This window comes from Littorina saxatilis, linkage group LG14, assembly GCF_037325665.1.
Source record: "Littorina saxatilis isolate snail1 linkage group LG14, US_GU_Lsax_2.0, whole genome shotgun sequence".
Classification (NCBI taxonomy): domain Eukaryota; kingdom Metazoa; phylum Mollusca; class Gastropoda; order Littorinimorpha; family Littorinidae; genus Littorina; species Littorina saxatilis.
Window position 1 is genome coordinate 35747679 of NC_090258.1, and position 20070 is coordinate 35767748.

At 45.1% G+C, this 20070-nt stretch overlaps 1 protein-coding gene across 2 annotated transcripts in view; it reads left to right on the plus strand.

Annotated features, from left to right (window-relative positions):
* The first annotated feature begins 742 nt into the window (after nucleotides 1–742).
* The window catches only part of LOC138947658 (checkpoint protein HUS1-like), a 28824-nt gene continuing 9496 nt past the window's right edge, over nucleotides 743–20070 (plus strand). For both annotated transcript variants that reach the window (XM_070319183.1, XM_070319184.1), the window contains exons 1-7: nucleotides 743–873; nucleotides 2804–2931; nucleotides 11783–11959; nucleotides 12940–13047; nucleotides 16782–16856; nucleotides 18366–18465; nucleotides 18915–19061. In XM_070319183.1, the coding sequence (XP_070175284.1) occupies nucleotides 822–873; nucleotides 2804–2931; nucleotides 11783–11959; nucleotides 12940–13047; nucleotides 16782–16856; nucleotides 18366–18465; nucleotides 18915–19061 (787 nt within the window). In that variant the 5' untranslated portion in view covers nucleotides 743–821. The remainder of the gene's footprint in view (nucleotides 874–2803; nucleotides 2932–11782; nucleotides 11960–12939; nucleotides 13048–16781; nucleotides 16857–18365; nucleotides 18466–18914; nucleotides 19062–20070) is intronic.

A 20070-nucleotide genomic window follows, 5' to 3' on the forward strand; every position in this document is an offset into this window, starting at 1 on the left:
TTAATTCTTCCCACGCACCATCAGCCAATGGAACCAACTCTGAACATGGCTCTCCGCAGCTCCTTCACTGGAGTGTTTCCAAGCCAACCTTGGTGAGAGTACCACGGGTCCATCCTCCCGGCTCCAACTGACACTGATATAGAACTGTGTATGTAGTTTTAAACGTTTACTGAGCCTGGCGGCCACCCACAGACCCATTTTAACCAGTCTACCAAAAACTCCACTCGCTGAACTTAAAATGTCCAAAAGGACCCAGTTCATGAATGACTTGGAAGAAGAAGAAGACGTGCACCCCCTCTTACCGTCAACTAACCGTGACTGATCCGCGGCCCCTGGTCGCCAAATATCTGGGGTCGTCCAACTAGTTAATGTTAACGTCACAACACATATGTATTAATCTTTTTAAAAGGCAGAATTGATTATAACAATTATAAAAGTTGGATCACAAAAATCCGATGACTGGGTAACAAAATTAAGGCGTCTAAGAACGAGTAGGTTTTTTGTCACTGTTGTCGAACCATACTTTTGTCTGCTAAATCTCAAGCCGTTTGAAGATAAAAAGAAATATTGCCTTTTCGTCGTGAATAAAGTATTGCATTTAGTATAACCTACAAAACTTGAACCATTAGACAACGTACAGTTTTCTTTATGTGTGTGTGTGTGTGTGTGTGTGTTGTTTTTTTCCCTCTACATTATTAATTTCGTAAAACCAAAAAATAACACTAGAGTGCACCAGACGTAGCAAAGATGGCGGGAAGCTGAAAGTTGGCGTCTGCCTTTTGATAGCCTTTCTCGTTTCTCTTATTTGTACGCTTCGAACCATGAAATTTCGAGCGAAGCTTGTTGACGTAACTTGCATTCAGCAGTTCACAAGTTTGTATTAATTTTTCTTTGGTGTCACTTCAGCGCTTTTTTTTATCACTGTGGATTTGAATCTGATTGGAACGTTCGGTACGGTACGAAAACGTCAATCTTTATCTCCAGATACACAAGACGAAGGCTAGCTAACCAACATGAGCAAACCTTTGAGTTTGATCTGTGATATACACTACAATAAGTATTAACTTTAGGACACACACACACACACACATGAAGTTGGGTAATCTTGATCCAAAAATTGAGTGTTCGATCGAGCTCTCGATCTGTCTCACTCTCAGTATTTAGTTCAGGCACACACAGGAATGAAGGGACACACTCACAGTATCTTGATGTAGACATGGTTTAATTTGATACAAAGTGGGTGGTCCTGGAGGAATTTCTTTTTTGGGAATACATTTCGTGGTAGAAAAGAGAATATACTGTGCAAGAATGCCGTTTAGTGCTGTCAGTTTAGTTTCACTTTCATAAGACTGAAGTAGTTCTACTTTTTCTACGCTGACATGATCAAAGAAATGAACACTTATACCCGACAGACATGTAAACAATTAGGTGAATTCAAGTTCTCATATTAATAGTATCATTGTAATCTGATATTTTGCACCAAGTCGTTAGTTTTGTTCATTCAATTTAACCAAAATGAAAACGGTAGTCTGTTCTGTGATTAAGATGCATCAGATGGGTTTTAATCTGTCAAAAGATGTGTTCAATTAAATGATAATTTGGATGGTGTACGAACCAAGCTCAAAGTGATCGATGTACAACAAAAATTGGGAAAAACACCAGGAAATGCATCTGCAATTTTCCTGGTGGTGCCGGAGAAAACGCCAACAGGAAGTACACATCAAGGAATTAAATGCACACACATCAGATGAAACTGCTTCTCGGCTTCTGCCATAATAATGGTGTATCTTTGGAATGATCCTCAGGGACTTTGTGTAGAAGTCATGCTCTCTCTCTCTCTCTCTGTCTCTGTCTCTCTTTTTCTTAGTCTTATGTGTGCACAACTTGTTTAAGCATTCGTGCAGGGTTTAGACCAGGTGCCTGCCCCAATTATTGATCAGTCAAAAATTTGAAACAATTAATCATTAATGGATTAACCTTGAACTTGGAGTGGGGCAGCTAGGTGACCCTTTCTGTTTGTAATGGGTCAGGCGAAGAACATAGATCAATTGATTCTCAAGAATACCTCATTGGTTCAGTTTGAGGACTTTGTTAAATGACCAACTGTGTAATATGATCTTATAAAAAAAAAATTGCTCCCAATCCCATGGAAGACTTTTTTAGAATTTTGTATTTTTGAGTCACTTGAGAAAAAGTGACTCTATGTAATCGGTCAGTGTTAGTCTGTCCGGCCGTCCGGCCGGCCGTCCGTAGACACCACCTTAACGTTGGACTTTTCTCGGAAACTATCAAAGCGATCGGGCTCATATTTTGTTTAGTCGTGACCTCCAATGACCTCTACACTTTAACGATGGTTTCGTTGACCTTTGACCTTTTTCAAGGTCACAGGTCAGCGTCAAAGGAAAAATTAGACATTTTATATCTTTGACAAAGTTCATCGGATGTGATTGAAACTTTGTAGGATTATTCTTTACATCAAAGTATTTACATCTGTAGCCTTTTACGAACGTTATCAGAAAAACAAGGGAGATAACTAGCCTTTTCTGTTCGGCAACACACAACTTAACGTTGGGCTTTTCTCGGAAACTATAAAAGTGACCGGGCTCAAATTTTATGTGAACGTGACTCATTGTGTTGTGAATAGCAATTTCTTCCTGTCCATCTGATGCCTCATATAATATTCAGAACTGCGAAAGTGACTCGATCGAGCGTTTGCTCTTCTTGTTTAAGGTTAATTATGATCAAGTGACTTGATGGCCTGCTCATTGACCGTTTGATAAAAATGAATTATTTATCATTGCAGATGTGGTTGGAACAATCTCAAAGCTGATCAAAATCTGTACCCTGCGAATAACCCAGAACAAGCTGTACTTCATTCTGTCAGAGACTGTGGCCCATGGAGGGGTTCAGATCTGGTGTGAGTTACCACAGGTAATGGTTTATTATGTTGTTTGTTTGTTTGTTTGTTTGCTTAACGCCCAGCCGACCACGAAGGGCCATATCAGGCAGGCATGGGAATTGTCCCCCGAACGGCGGATTTTTGCCAAATTTTTTTTTTGTTCCGCCGAAAAAGCAAAAGTGTCCGCCGAAAAATAAAGGGGGGAGGCACACAAAAAAAACACCGGTTACTTTTGCCTTTGCGCAAAAGTCCGCGAAAACTTTCCGTACTTTAATTTGTTCACGCACTGCCTCAGTTACTTGAACTTTTATGTTTGAAAGTAAACCAGATTGCACAGATTGTGTTACAAGTTACATTTTCCTGTTTGTCTCAACAGATCAATTTTTTTAACAAATTTAAACCATATAATACATGTAAATATTTATTTTCTTCAAAAAAGAAAAGAAATGGTACTAAAAACTCTGATTCTAAAAACAGAATTTAATGGCAAACTTGGAGCTCAGATGACATCAGATTGCACCATCTGGGTTCTTTGGAGAATTTTTTTTCCGGGGGGGCATGCCCCCGGACCCTCCTAGCTTCGCGCTGTCGACTTGACACTAAGCGTCTTCAGTTATAAATTTTCAGCCTTTTTTTACAATTTTCAATTCCCATGCCTGATCAGGGTGGTGCTGCTTTGACATTTAACGTGCGCCACACACAAGACAGAAGTCGCAGCACAGGCTTCATGTCTCACCCAGTCACATTATTCTGACACCGGACCAACCAGTCCTAGCACTAACCCCATAATGCCAGACGCCAGGCGGAGCAGCCACTAGATTGCCAATTTTAAAGTCTTAGGTATGACCCGGCTGGGGTTCAAACCCACGACCTCCCTATCACGGGGCGGACGCCTTACCACTAGGCCAACCGTGCCAGTTTATTATGTTGTAGTTCAGACAGTATGTTATATTTATCAGCCCTGAAAGTCCAACAAATGGTATACTCACCTTTGGCTAGTGATTCTAAAAATTGACTAGCCAGAGAACAAACTTTACTAGCCAAACCAACATTAAATTACATATTCCTACTCCGAATCACATGTAGCAGTTGACTCAGTCTAAAGTGCTAGGTCTGAAAAGGCTACCCGTCTAAGGGGAGCAACCCCAACTAAAAAAGTGTAAACGTAGCTATGGTAATGACGACGCACCCAGGGAGTTACCTCCCCTCCTGCGTACTACGTCACTACTGCTACTGACCACGTGACCCCTATCATTCGACACTTCAGCTTTCTAGGGAGCAGGTCGGAATTTTTTGGCTCTAGTGGAAGTTCGCTGTTTGGTGTTTGCTTAGACACCCACCGGCACCCACACCCGTCTCTTCACCCGCTGCACTGGTAGTTGGTGAGCTCGTTCCTTTACTTGTATCGAACGTAATTTTCTGTTGCTACTTGAAATTTTCGGCCACGTGTTGGTCACGTATTTTGTGGTAGCCATTTTGGAATTTTGTGTCTCCATTTTGTTGTCAGCATGTCTGACGGAGACAAAAAGCGCGAGCGCGGCAAGGCTGATGTGAAAGGGAAAATTAAACCCAAGTCTTCCACTTCTGTCCCTAAGCCTATTTTGGTTGTTGTTTCTGACGCGGCTAACAATGCTGTTATGACGGTCCCTATTTCTGCCCCAAATGACCAGCCGGTTGTGGGGCAGTCTAATCAACCTACGCGTACCGTTGTTTCTCGCTCGTCTTCTCTGCCGCTTGCAGATTCGACGTCGCTGGTTTCATCGTTGCTTTCTTCACTGGTTCCCGAGCTTCGCACGTTGGTGAGAGAGGAGATGGTGCGTTCTCAGCCGTCGACTTCCGTTGTCCCGTCGATGGCTTCCTTTCCGCTTCCGGCTGTGACGCTGTCCTTGACCGAGGCGGTTGCTTCTGTGCCTTCTACCGCTGTGGTTGGCGACGCAAGTAAGTTGGGCTGGTCCGTAGGTCCTCGTGAGGCCGCTGGACGCTCCCTGCTGGGAAGCAGCCCTTTTCGGCGGGTTCACGACCCGCAAACCCCTGTTCGTTCTCACTTTGGCTTCACGGAAGACCATCGTGTCGATGAGCAATGGCGGCATTTGGTTCAGGCTTCGACGCTTCCGGCACTCGCCGGAAGCGTAGGTCCTCCGACGTACGCACCCGCTGGGGTCGTTTCCGGAGTCGACCAGCCGGTTCCGTCTGCTGCGCTTCCGGCACTCGCCGGAAGCATAGGTCCCCCGATGTACGCACCCGCTGGGGTCGTTTCCGGGGTTGACCGGACGTGGCCCTCTGGGCATTCGGCCTTCCGGCCGCCGTCCACAGTGTCTGCGCTTCCGCTTTTCGCGGTCGCGTCTGATACTTTTCCGGCTCAGACCGGATCTGCTGCTTCTTCCGCTTCCGCTTCCTCTCAGGTGGCGGTCGCGGGGGGGCATCACCAGCCCTTTGGGCAGGTGTCTCAGCCCTGGCCGGGGCAGTCAGCGCTTCCGTCTTCGGTTGTTGCTTCGACTGCGGTTCCGGTTCCGGCGGCTGCGGGCATGCCGTCCTCTTACTCTTTCCCTAGTCAGGGCATGAGTTCGGATGGTATTGGAGTGGACGGGTTTCCGGTTTCCGGTTACGGGGTTCACCGCCCTTCTACCAGCAACGTGGACTTCGGTCCTTCGCCGGATGTTTCGGATATTCAGTCCGTCGCCAGCGAGGCTGCACGTGTTGGTTATCCGGAGAGACTCAAAGTGGCTCTTGAGGCCGCTGCTGAGGTCACTTCGAGATATTTCGCGGAAGGGGCTTCGGTCTCTTCGGCTGCCGCTTCGACGGCACCGTCCGCGATGGCCGATTTTCGCTCTGGGAAGGAGGATGACTCATACTTCCGGTTTTTGGAGTCTCCATCCATAGCTTTTCAGCTTTCTCAGGTTTTGGCCAAGCCATCTCCTTCCGGAAGCGGAATTCCTTCACTTCCGGTTCCGCTGCTCGTGCCTCACGGCTCAGTTCCGGAGCTGGCTCAGCAGTGGATGGCTTCGCCTTCTCAGGCTTCTGCATTCGCTCTGTCGTCTCACAGGCGGTTGGTCTTGCAGAAGTCTCCTAGGAACTTGTTGGATGCGTTCGCTCTCCCGCGTTCATCTTTGACAGTTCCTCCGGAGATGCTGGCCTTGTTGGCCAAGCCTATTAAGAAGGATGACGGCGTGCTCTTTTCTGAGAACACTCTGATTGCTTCTGAAGAGGCAGGGCGTCAGCAGCTGGAGCTTGCCTCCATTGCTGAGACTCTCATTCGGGCCCTCTCTCGTGCCCTCACTGATTCACTGAATCCGTTCTCTCTCAGCGAGGATCAGGATGCGGATGACGTCTCCACTTTGTTGGCCGCTCTTGCGAGGGTCAATGAAGAACAGATGAGACTTTCCGCGGTGCACTATGCGCACTCTGTTATGTGTCGTCGGGATCTCTTCCTGTCACACTCTCAGTTTTCGGATCAGGCGACCAAGGACACTTTGCGTGCCTCACCGGTCTTGGAGGGTTCCCTCTTTGGGCATCTCGTTTTTGATGCCCGAAGACAGGAAATTCAGGCTAACAGGGACCAGCAGTTCTCTGACTTTTCCCTGCACAGCCTTAAGCAGTCCAAGCAGTCTCAGCCTTCTCAGCCTAAGCAGGCTAAGGTTGCTGGCCCTCCCAAACCGGCAGACAAGGGTCGTGGACGTTCCTCTTCTCGGGGCTCGAGAAGACGACCGTCTTCCGGCAGGGGGAGAGGCGGCTCTGGAAGCAAGCCTCACCCCCAATGAAGTGCTCCCGATCTCCCCCCCACCCCGCCCTCCACTCTGGTGATGGCGGGGGGCCCTTCCCGGGCACTTTCCCATTGGCTCGTGTCCATACAGAGTCAATGGATCGTGGGGGTCGTGAGGTCGGGCTTCCGTCTTCTCTGGAAAGATGGCAAGGCACCTCTGGTCAGGCGTCCGCCGGCGTTCAGGCCTCCCTCCTCGCAGGAAGCCATTTCCGTCCTTCGGTCGGAAATAGACTCCCTGGTGCAGAAGGGCGCAGTGGAGAAAGTCCTCGACCACAGTTCCCCTGGGTTTTACGGACGGCTTTTCGCCGTCCCCAAAGCCTCAGGGGCATGGCGTCCTGTCTTGGACCTGTCGTTCCTCAATACCTTTTTGAGGGAGATAAGGTTCAAGATGGAGACGCCAGCGTCGGTCAGGGACTCTCTCCGCCCGGGAGATTGGGCGACTTCCATCGACCTGACGGATGCATACTTCCATATTCTTATGCATCCAGCCGACCGGAAATGGCTTCGTTTCCGGTGGGCAAGTCAGGTTTACCAGTTTCGCGCCCTTCCTTTCGGCCTGTCTCTCGCCCCTTGGGTCTTCACCATGGTCGTGAGACAGGTCTGCGCGCTGGTGAGGTCGCGGGGTGTCCGGCTACGTGCCTACCTGGACGATTGGCTCATCCTGAGTCAGAGTCAGGCGGGGTGCGAGCAGGATACCCAATCGGTTCTTCGGGAGGCCAACTTGTTTGGCTTCTCGATCAACCGATCAAAGTCGGAGCTGACGCCGTGTCAGACGTTCACCTACTTGGGAATGTCTTTCGACACGGTGGCTTGGACTGTTCAGCCCTCTCAGAAGAGGGTGGACAAGCTCCAGGCGTGCATACGCTCCACTTTGCCTCTCCCGAGGGCCTCCCTGCGGACTTTGGCCTCCATCTTAGGGCAGATGGAGTCCATGGCTCTCCTGGTCCCCTTGGGGAGGGTCCACAAACGTCCCTTTCAGCTGGCGCTGAGGCCGTTCGTGGACTCTCCCACGGTGGATTGGAATGCCCTCATCCCTCTCCGGGGATGGTTCCAATCCGCTACCCTTCCGTGGCTGGACACGGAGTGGGTGTGCAGGGGCGTGCCGATAGCCCTTCCTGCCCCAGACTTGGACCTGTTCACGGACGCGTCCTTGGTGGGGTGGGGGGCTCACACAGACCAGCTGACTGCGTCAGGTCTGTGGTCGGCAGATCAGAGGATGCAGCACATCAACTTGCTGGAGCTAGAAGCCGTGGCTCTAGCTCTGGACAAGTTCCGGCCCTCCCTTCAGGCCAAGCATGTTCGTCTGTTTACAGACAACACGACAGTGGCAGCTTACATCAACAAGCAGGGAGGGTCGCGGTCTCCGTCGCTTTCGGCCAGGGCCTGCGAGATCCTGATTTGGTGTTCAGAGCATCAAATCAGGCTTTCGGCCAGGTACCTGCCCGGAAGCTTGAACACTCTGGCGGACGCGCTCAGCCGCTCCGACAGAGTGCTTCAAACAGAGTGGACCATCACTCACGGAGCGCTGGATCGTCTCTGGTCTCTTGTGCAGAAACCTCAGGTGGACCTTTTTGCCACCAGGTTCTCGAAGAGACTACCAGTGTTCGTCTCACCATTCCCGGATCCCGAGGCGTGGGAGACGAACGCGATGGACATTTCCTGGTCAGGCCTGGAGGCTTACGCGTTCCCGCCATTCCAGTTGCTCACGCGAGTTCTCAGGAAGGCGGAGCAGGAGGGCCCGTCCCTCCTGCTGATCGCTCCTCTTTGGCCGTCTCAGCCGTGGTTCCCGGACCTGCTGAGACTCGCCCAGGGCCCTCCCATTCCTCTCGCTCTCACGCGAGGAGAACTGGTACAGCCTCACACCGGCAGCCTCCACGCAGAGCCTCAGATGCTGAATCTTCACGCGTGGAGGTTGTGCGGTCTTCTCTGAGGCGCAAAGGGGCATCAGATCTGACCATGGACCTGGTAGGACGCTCGCACAGAGCATCTACCTCGTCCGTTTATGAGTCACATTGGAGGGCCTGGGTTACCTGGTGTCACGAGCATCGGCTGGATGCTACGGCGCCCCGCACGATGCACGTGGCGAACCATCTTGCTTTCATGTCCTCTCAGGGAGCTTCCGCTGCCTCGTTGAAAGTAAGAAGATCGGCCATCTCGGCGACCCTACGCCAGATAGGTCGCTCTATAGATGTTAGTGGCGTGATCGCTGGAGTCATCAAGGGCGCTTCCCTTTCTGACGTCAAGTCTCGTACGCCCGTTCCTAAGTGGGATCTCTTATTGGTCATGGAGTTTCTGCGTTCAGCGGATTTTGAACCTCTCAGAGATGCCAGTTTTGCGAACCTTACACGCAAGTCCCTTTTCCTTTTGCTGCTAGCATCGGCAAGAAGGGGCAGTGAGATCCACGCTCTTTCCGGTAATTCGGACGACATTTCCTTTGAATCAGATGGGTCCGTTACCTTGCGGTTTCGGCCTGAGTTTCTTGCGAAAAACCAGGCTCCCGAGCGAGCTTCTCCTTTGGTTCATGTCAGGCCGTTGTCCACTATTCTGGCTCCGAATGACCCAGACTTAGTAAATTGCCCTGTTAGAGCCCTTCACATCTACCTTGCCCGTGCTCAGTCTCTTAGATCCGCAGCTCAAAAGCTTTTGTTTATTTCTCTCAATACGGAGAGACATAAGGATATTACTAAGACGACTCTGGCCCGGTGGGTGTCGGCGCTCATTAAGCATGCTTACGAGTGGAGCCGCCGCAATGAAGGGGGGACACAGCCTGTCCTTCCTCTGGAATCAGCTCGGGCTCACGAGACGCGAGCTTGGGCTTCCTCCTTGGCCGTGTTACGATCAAGAAGACTGGAGGAGGTGCTACACACCGCATACTGGCGTTCCGAGGATGTCTTCATGAATTTTTACCTGCGTGACATCTCGGCTCTTCGCCAGGATGGATCTAGAGCTTTGCCTGCCATGGTGGCAGGGGGTCAGCTCTTGACAAGGATTTGAGAGTGAGTTTGAACTTTTTCTTGCCCACCGCCTTGTTGTTTCAATCTGCTACATGTGATTCGGAGTAGGAATATGTAATTTAATCGAAAATTTTATTGTAAATTTTCATTTAATAAATATACCTACCCGAATCACATATCGTAGTCCCTCCCACCTACCCCGCTTATGATTTGGAGATTTTATTCTTCGAGTCGAATGATAGGGGTCACGTGGTCAGTAGCAGTAGTGACGTAGTACGCAGGAGGGGAGGTAACTCCCTGGGTGCGTCGTCATTACCATAGCTACGTTTACACTTTTTTAGTTGGGGTTGCTCCCCTTAGACGGGTAGCCTTTTCAGACCTAGCACTTTAGACTGAGTCAACTGCTACATGTGATTCGGGTAGGTATATTTATTAAATGAAAATTTACAATAAAATTTTCGAATTTGTTTCATCAACTTTACTCGCATTTGGCGAGTAGATGAACATTTCTACTCTCCAGTTACATGTTTGTACGTGCCATGGCGAGTAAAGTACTCGCCACTTTCAGGCCTGGATTTCAAACCAGTCATTTGAGTTCAGGGAACATCTTCATAGTTGTGCATGAACTTCAGTTTGTTCATAATCAATGAATCATTCCACAAAGTTGTCTGTAGATAAATTGGTCGTACTTTTACCTTCTCTCCAAAATTTATTCCACATTACCCCATCCGAACTTGTCAATGACATGTATATGAACGCTTTCTTGTCTGGGGATTGCCAGAACCTTAGCTGTAATTGCTGTCTTAATAATAATAATAATAATAATAATAGAACATTTATATATATATATAGCACTTCCCACAGCTCGAACTAGTCGAAGCGCTTTAGAGGTTTATCAAACAACATCATGTTATATAAAAAATAATACAACTTTGCATTAATAATAATAATGTCTCAAAATGAAAATACGCATCAAGTAGCACACATACTGATACATACATGTATGTAGACAGACAGACAGACAGACATCAGCTAATCGAGTGTGGAAGAAAACTGTCGCACAACCAAGTCTGAATAGCAATTATGTCTCACAGCTTCAACAGAGGGGAGAACAAACACGTTTTACGTACTCACGCTTTGACTAGGATAACCACATCAGCCACGATTGTGGAGAGATCTACTTCTTTGGTGGAAGTGACTGAACAACTATGAATGACGTCTCAGTATTGAGAATGACGTCACAGTCTGTGTCTCTTGAAGAATCTCATTCTTTATGACGTCTTTCACTTTCAGTGTCTGTGTGCGCGTCTGTTCTTTCGGCTTGTCTGTACACAACTCTGTCCTTCATATTTCAGACTCACAGGCCTCACGAGCGAGCCACTTTCCATTAGTAGTTAAACTCGCGTATAGAAACAGGACTATCGTCTGGGATGCCGTTTGCAGCATTCTCAGTGTTAAAGAATTTGTAAAGAGAAGAAACGAGTTAGAGTGGGAGAAAGGAAAGCCATGTGTGCATTTTTGGGCTTTTGGAGGGACGAATGCGAGTTTGATTCTGTTCTTGTCATGCTTCGAAGCGTGTAACATACAATCTTGCACGGTAGTTCTTCATGCACGTCACCAATGATCTTGGGGGGTGGGAGGGGGTGTTTTTGAATGACCTATAAACTTGCCACTTTGTGGACTGGTCATGCATAAGTTGAAGTTTGTGTACACCAAATATAAAGCAATTCAGTCAACAGATGTAGAAGTTAATTATTAGCATTATTTATGTGCTGCATTTTTTGGGGTCAACCTGTACATGTTCTAACTTTTAGGCAAATGGAAGATTGACTGGCCCTCTGTTTTGTTTCCAAGGAAAATTGTTCTTCAGAGGATGTTGCTCTCTGAAGCCTTCTAGGAAGGCAGGCTATAAAGCTATGCAAACTGCAGATTGCCTTGGGTACAGTGCACATACAGCAGTGTAACTTCTGTCAGGGAGACAGAGGGGAATTGCGTAAATAAAACCTCACATTGTTAACCAGTACACCAGGAGTGGACAAAATAAAGTAAAAGTAAAAAGAGAAGTTGTTACATGGAAACATTTAAGCTGCATAGTGTTAGTGAAGTGAAGGCTATGGCTAAGGTTTACCGTATGTGTCAAGATTTTGCTGAGCGTGATACTTTTTTCAGGGTCATTTTTGCGATGAGTATGCCATGCAGGGCATGTCTGCAGAGGCCAATGAGATCTACGTGGAGTTGTGTCCGGAGAACCTCCTGCGAGCGCTGCGGACCGCCCAAGCTGCACGCTGGGTCAAGATGAAGCTGACCAACAAGCACACGCCCTGTCTCACTGTGGAGGTGGAACTGGTACGTACACTCTGTCTTACTGTAAACGTAACGTACCAACAAGCACACGCCCTGTCTCATTTGGAGGTGGAACTGCTACTTTTTTGTTCAGTACTCATGTGTACAGGGCGCAGGGACCTACAGTTTGTGAAGCCTTGACCCTTGTCCACTGTTCCATTTGTTCAACTGTTGACTGCAAACGATGTTGTACAGCATAGTAACAATTGACACAACACATGATGTTGGCATGTGACAGGAACTGTAGAACGGGAGACTGAGTGACCAGTGACCATTGTTGTAAATGATTTACATGTTGCTACATGTATTAGATTACAGAAGTTGCCGAATACAAGATATCTTTCGTGGGAAATTGTCTGAATGATCATCAAAATGATGTGCTTGTTCTAGCCATTTCATTATCTGTTTTTACTTCTATACTTTACTTTTTAATCAGAGATTCACATGTAGTTTTATTTTAAATGCCCGCTGTTTTTCATGCAAAAACAGATCAGCATACTCATGGTTAAAAGTGACTTTCAGAATTTTACACAGAACTTTGTTTTGCGTACAGGAGAAAATCGGCACTGGCGCTTATCACCAAGCTATGGTGCAACAGCCCCACCCCTTACCCCTTTGTTCTCATGCAGCGGAACCTCCCTTTAAAACCCCACACACCCCCCTCGAATTTGACTTTCACCTTTTTCAGTTTGTTAATCATTATATCTTCTTCTTCTTCTTCTTCTGCGTTCGTGGGCTGAAACTCCCACGTACACTCGTGTTTTTGCACGAGTGGAATTTTACGTGTATGACCGTTTTTACCCCGCCATTAAGGCAGCCATACGCCGCTTTCGGAGGAAAATCATTATATCTGTATTTTAGGTTCATATGAAGATTCCCTCCCTTGATTTTCTCAAATTTTGTTTTGTTTTAGGTCTTAAGAAATTGCTCCTCGTGCTATCAAGCTCAGTGGTGTAAACTTTGTTTGCTGTCTTTTGTTTCAGCCGTCCATTGGTTCGTGCCACAGGCTTGCTGTTCATGACATCCCTATCACCATCATCAAGCGACGAGACTGGGCAGACTATGCTGAACCGGAAATGCCTGATTTTGATGTAAAATTCTTATGCTTTCACTCTGTGCGAGTACAGTAGGTGGCGAAAGAAACGCAACTCATTCGCGCCCACTGTTGCACGTGATTTTTTCATCATTTTCAAATTGTCGTAAAATATGAACCAGATGTGTACATCAAAAAGAAAAACAGATTTGTGGAGGATATCTTACTGGCTGTAAGATTAGTGCATATTATTTAATCGTTTTCTTTTTTTACCTTTTCATAAACTGTGTTATGCAGGGTCAGGTCAAGCGCGTTGTGAGTGCAATTGAACATGTCACTTCGACATGCTACAAAATTTGTAAAAATGCATATTTTTCAACCAGGTTGTGGAGGAAATTCATCTCTCAACATGATCATTTGATTTGAATTATTCGCCAAAGGGTAACATAATTAAAACAAGTCGCGTAAGGCGAAATTACTACATTTAGTCAAGCTGTGGAACTCACAGAATGAAACTGAACGTAGTCAGCCGCTAGTGCAAAAGGCAGTGAAAGTGACGAGCCTGTTTGGCGCGGTAGCGATTGCGCTGTGCTTTACTGTACCTCTCTTCGTTTTAACTTTCTGAGCGTGTTTTTAATCCAAACATATCATATCTATATGTTTTTGGAATCAGGAACCGACAAGGAATAAGATGAAATAGTTTTTAAAACGATTTCGGAAATTTAATTTTGATTATAATTTTTATATTTTTAATTTTCAGAGCTTGTTTTTAATCCAAATATAACATATGTATATGTTTTTGGAATTAGAAAATGACGAAGAATAAGATGAAATTGTTTTTGGATCGTTTAATAAAAAAATTATTTTAATTAGAAGTTTCCGATTTTTAATGACCAAACTCACTCATTAGTTTTTAAGCCACCAAGCTGAAATGCAATACCAAACCCCGGCCTTCGTCGAAGATTGCTTTGCCAAAATTTCAATCAATTTAATTGAAAAATGAGGGTGTGACAGTGCCGCCTCAACTTTTACAAAAAGCCGGATATGACGTCATCAAAGGTATTTATCGAAAAAATGAAAAAATCGTCCGGGGATATCATACCCAGGAACTCTCATGTCAAATTTCATAAAGATCGGCCCAGTAGTTTAGTCTGAATCGCTCTACACACACACACACACACACACACACACACACACACACACACATACACCACGACCCTCGTCTCGATTCCCCCCTCTATGTTAAAACATTTAGTCAAAACTTGACTAAATGTAAAAATGAACATAAATCACTTTGACGTTCTTAAAAAGGTTTGTTTGGGAAAAGCTCCTTCGCACGGATTCGACGTAATAATTTCTTTTAAAATCAGATTTTATTTGTGACCAAGTGTCTGTTATACGAACAAGCTAGTGTTAGAAAGAAAAAAACTGTTAGCATTGTGATTCGTAAGAAAGTACTATGAAGCCAAACGCATAAGCAAACTCCCTTAACACATACAGGGTTAGTACAGGTCATGGAAAACCTGGAAAGTCACGGAATTTGATTTTTAATTTTCCAGGCCTGGAAAGTCATGGAATTTCAATTCAAGCCATGGAAAGTCATGGAATTTAACAAAAATAAGAAAGAAAATAAAATTAACCTTTAGCACGCCAGCGGCGATTTCCGTCGCCCAGCCATTCCCCCCCCCCCCCCCCCCCCCTTTGCCAGCCAGCGGCGATTTGCGTCGCCAGCACAAGGCTTGTTCGTATGACCAACTTCTCGTTCGTATTTGCATACGAGAATAACGGTATTTTTAACGGCACTTGAGCCAAAGCAAGGCTCACTTCCTTCCGTTATCTCGTCGTGTCGTCTGCGCTGCATTTGAGTCGGTTTCGTCAAAGTTTTCTGCTTTTGTTTTTGCATCGATAAAGTACTTTAGCGCTTCGACAAGCAAGATGGAGGATGATGAGTTTGAAACTTTCTTGACAACAAAAAGTATGCGGAATTGGAACGAATTACCGAGGAAGATCTTCGCAATGAACTGTGTATCGCGGTGAAAAAAATGACAGTTCGTCAAGTCACAGTGACGGTTACGAAACGGAATTTACGAAAGTACAGATGGATACAAACAGTGGCTGGTCCAGTTTAGTGAAATGACAGGACCAGCAAACATTACCGATAATCTCACTGCGTAGCAAATGCTTGACTTGCTTGTCGAAGAGACACTGCGTAGAAAATTCAGTGCAAAGCAAGCCAGTGTCAAAACTGGCAGTGACAAGACGTAAAAAGTTTGCGTGTTCGAAAATGGCGACCTGTGGATCTAGTCATGGAAAATGTTATTGAGGCTCATGGAAAAGTCATGGAATTTTCTTTCTAAAAACCAGTGGGGACCCTGCACATACAAACACACCCATAACCCATTTTGGTCAAGTAAACTTCCACGAAGCCCGGACTTTGGTATTGCATTTCAGCTTGGAGGCTTAAAAATGAATTCATGAGTTTGCTAATTAAATTTGTCATTAAATTCAATTTTTCGTAAACCGATTTAAAATTGATTGCATTGTATTCTTCATCAAATTCTGAATCTAAACATTTATACATATGTCATGCTTACTCTTAAAATGTGATCACAATTAACAGAAATAGGTTAATTAGTACTACGATTATAATTTATGAAATCGATCCAAAAATGATTTCATCTTGTTCTTTATCATTTCCTGATTCAAAAAACATATAGATATAATATGTCGTATTCAAAACAAGCTCAGAAAGCTGGGATTCACGAAGCTGTACTGTCTTTGTGAAGAAATGCAGTGTGTTCAGTTTCAGTCCGTGAGTTCGATAGCTTGACTAAATGTAGTAATTTCGTCTTACGCGACTTGTTTCTTTTTTTTGGTTGGTTCGGTTGAGGTTCAGGATTCATGACATTTTTCAGTCCCACCCATGAATTGTTACCTACGTTTTGAGAGGAATTGCAACGCCAAGCTAAAGATTGCCACGCTTAAACAAATATTCACAAGCATGCAACAGTTCCCTCTTTTTTGTGAGTCCTGGTACTCATTTTTGCTTCCCACTCCGTGTGACAGTCACAAAATGGGTTATAAACACATTGTCTACTCTGAAAAGTGGCATTGCAGATGCTCTCTAATGGGCATTTTATGTTCCTGCATTCTCATGAAACTTTATTAAAAATGTCTATTCTTGTGCAGGGTGGCATTAATGAGGATGTGGGAATCAATTTTAGAAAATGCTACACTTAAACACCATTTGCTACGCTGAAAATTCCCCAAATTTGTACAAAGGGTAGGATGGATTTTATGCCTGTCTTGTCACTTGTAAAACTTGCAGCACTACTTCAGGCCTGAATGTGAAGTAGTGAGGCAGACTCACTGCAGACATCCAGTTTTCTTCCCGGGAAGGCCTGGGTCTTCGGTCATTGACACCTTCTTTTTTGATCTGAGGCCATGGTCTGACCCCTGGCCGGTTGACTGTTCGACCGTGCGATAGTTTTGACATGTAGGAGGTCTTCTGACTTTCGATTTTCCTACCAACCGGACAAAGCCAGGACATTGGACCTGTGCATATTTTCCATCCAGGTCCAACTGACTTTTTGTCCTCTGCGGCTGGGAACAACATTGAATGAACATCTTGTCAGCAGTTTGTTTGAGTTTGTTAGTGTCGGTTGTCTGCTGTGTCTCAACCTCTGAATGCTTTCGTTTCTGTCAAGCTCAGATTTATGAGAAACAAAAACTACAGCTGTATCTTTGTGTGTTTTAACAAATGCACTATACACTGATTATTTATGGTTACAGGTCAGTATCACCATGCCAACACTCAAGATGCTGAAGAATGTTGTGGACAAGATGAAAAATATCAATAACTTTGTGGTGAGCATATTGATACTCTAAGTACATCTGATTACTTGATCAACCCTGTAATAGCCAAACTGACATGCTGCACATTTTACACAGAGGGGTGAAGTGCAGAAAAACTGCTCAACATCCTCTCTCCGGAAGGTCTATCCGACGTCCACAATGTTGACAAAGTGGGGATCATTTTGGCATACAGAAGATGACAGTTTACATATACAGCTTGTCTAATAATTATTGAGAATTACCGTACTTTCTGGACTATAAGGCGCAACTTTTTTCCTCAATTTGAACCCCTGCGCCCTATTGACCAGTTTCGCCTTATGTAAGACGAGTATACATGTACCCACATGCTATACAAAGACACAAACCACTCCCTCTCTTGTGGTATGTATGTTTCTGCTATTATCACCCTGGCAGAGTTTCCTCTAAAACATCAAAGGAGTCGGCCTCATAGGTAAAAATAGGTAATTGACCCGGAGTAAGAAGGTCAGTGTCTGTAAACTGGGGCAGGCAGCTGGTTTCATACACAGCAAGTGCTGTAAGAAATACAGATATGTCAGTTAAAAATTATGTTTTATATGTTAACACTAAAAATTTGACTAACGATATGGATTCCATATGCCTCTTACTGCCTCTGAAGAAAGGTGTTTTGAGTCAGGTCAAAAATACATACTGACAGAAATGGCAGTACATTTTTAATCAAATTCCTCCTTTTTCATGCCATGCGCCCGTATTATCACAAACTCTGAACAGAATTAATGTTTGTTTGAGAAGAAGAACGTCTATATCTTTCATTTCAATTCTTGCTTTCATAATTGTGCACTTTGTAATTGTCAGAAAGAACAAATTAGTTTCAGCAAACCCTTATTTTATTACAAGTCAATGTGATAATTGTCGTCTGCCAGGGGAAAATAATTCTAAATCAGTTCTGTATTTCAGTTAGAGTGCTTTGTAACCTTTGCTGTAATACATGTATACAATTTTGCTCAGCATTATCTGTAAAAACAGCGAAGTGTGAAAACAGTGTTATCCCCTATAGCACTGTCTCGAAACTAACGCGATAGTTGGACAGAGTTGTGCCCCTGGAACGGCAGGTAGTTCCGGTTTGTGTTTGCAAAATGGAACCGCATGACACTCCGCCCTTCAACTTCTTTACCCGCGTAGTTTGAACAGCAGACACAGTAACATTTCCCTCCACCACTAATCTTCTTCTCGTTCAGCCATTTTGGACGTAAACAAAACAACCGGAACTACCCGCCGACAGCGCCGCGGGCTATGGCAGGGACGGACAACTCTTATCACTTTCGTTTTGAGACAATGCTATAGCATTAAAAAATGTAGTGCATAACTTCTTTGTTTAAGGGGAATGTGCTGCTCATCCTTACTTCCCATTTTTGTCTTTTTATCACTGTATGCTGTTTTAGCTTTTAATATTTAGAATGTGTCTCATTAAATTTCTACCACTTAATTTTTGTCTTTGACTGTCTGGCACTTGTTTTCATGTTCTTGTTTCTGATTTTGCAGAGTTTGTCAGCCAATCAGAATGGAGAGATGAAGCTGTCGGTAGAAACCGACATGGTGTCCATCAACACTCACTTTAAAGATCTCTTTAATCCTGCTTGGCGTGAGTTTTTTCTTACCTTTTTTCTCTTCATTTCCTTGGTCTTGTTGCGGTGGCCTGTAGGGTTTGCTGACTTGGGGTGGTGGCCTTGTACTGCTGCGTTGCAAAAAAATAACGGTTTTGGGGGGTGTTACAAAGAGAGAACATGCTCGGAGTGCAATGAAAATTGTTGTTCTTCAAAACCCATGGCAAAAGTATGACACCTCCAGCCAGCTTTGGGGTTTTGTGCTCGAATTTTGTTTGGGGGGCATATCGACGCTGCAGTCACGGAGCAAACGCTTGTGTTGCATCGTTCATCTCTACTCTGACACAAGCGTCCCAGAGGCGGCAGCATCCATGCTCACCTCTTCACCATATTGGGGCATTTTGGGTGGACATTGTTTTCTCCAGTCATCATTCTGAGATGATTCCTTTGCTGATATTGTCACTTGGTTTGCTTGGAATGTTAACAGGACGCGACGCAGGCGATGCTGGAGTAGGCGAGAGTTCAAGGTCATCCCAGGGTGACCCTGCACAGTTTGCCCAAGCGAGAATCGATATTCGTCGCTTTGCACAGTTTCTGTCCAGTCAGCAAGTAAACCCCAACAGGGTGATCTGCAGTAAGTTGTCACTCTCCGTTTTTTATCTTTCTTTCTATAGCCTCCTCTAATTCTCTTCCATCATTCTTTTGATTTTAGTAAGTTGTTTTATGAAATTTGGTAATTTGTTTAAATGTCTGTACACGTTCTCCAAGCCATCAAAAAAAAACATTTGTAGCATTTTAAAACCTTTTCTCCTGCGTCGTCTTTTTTCCCTGTTATTTACTTGGCAAGACTGTGCTAGTGTTTGGAATGTTTGAAAGCACTTGTATGGGCAGCGAGTCAATAAACTATAAACTTATGTTCAGACAGCAATGTAAGAACCGTTTTTATTTTATTGACTCACATGCGAAGCAAAAGTGAGTCTATGTACTCACCCGAGTCGTCCGTCCGTCCGTCCGTCCGGACGTCCGGACGTCCGTCCGTCCGTCCGTCCGTCCGTCCGTCCGGAAAACTTTAACGTTGGATATTTCTTGGACACTATTCAGTCTATCAGTACCAAATTTGGCAAGATGGTGTATGATGACAAGGCCCCAAAAAACATACATAGCATCTTGACCTTGCTTCAAGGTCAAGGTCGCAGGGGCCATAAATGTTGCCTAAAAAACAGCTATTTTTCCCATTTTTCCCATTTTCTCTGAAGTTTTTGAGATTCAATACCTCACCTATATATGATATATAGGGCAAAGTAAGCCCCATCTTTTGATACCAGTTTGGTTTACCTTGCTTCAAGGTCAAGGTCACAGGAGCTCTTCAAAGTTGGATTGTATACATATTTTGAAGTGACCTTGACCCTGAACTATGGAAGATAACTGTTTCAAACTTAAAAATTATGTGGGGCACATGTTATGCTTTCATCATGAGACACATTTGGTCACATATGATCAAGGTCAAGGTCACTTTGACCCTTATGAAATGTGACCAAAATAAGGTAGTGAACCACTAAAAGTAACCATATCTCATGGTAGAAAGAGCCAATAAGCACCATTGTACTTCCTATGTCTTGAATTAACAGCTTTGTGTTGCATGA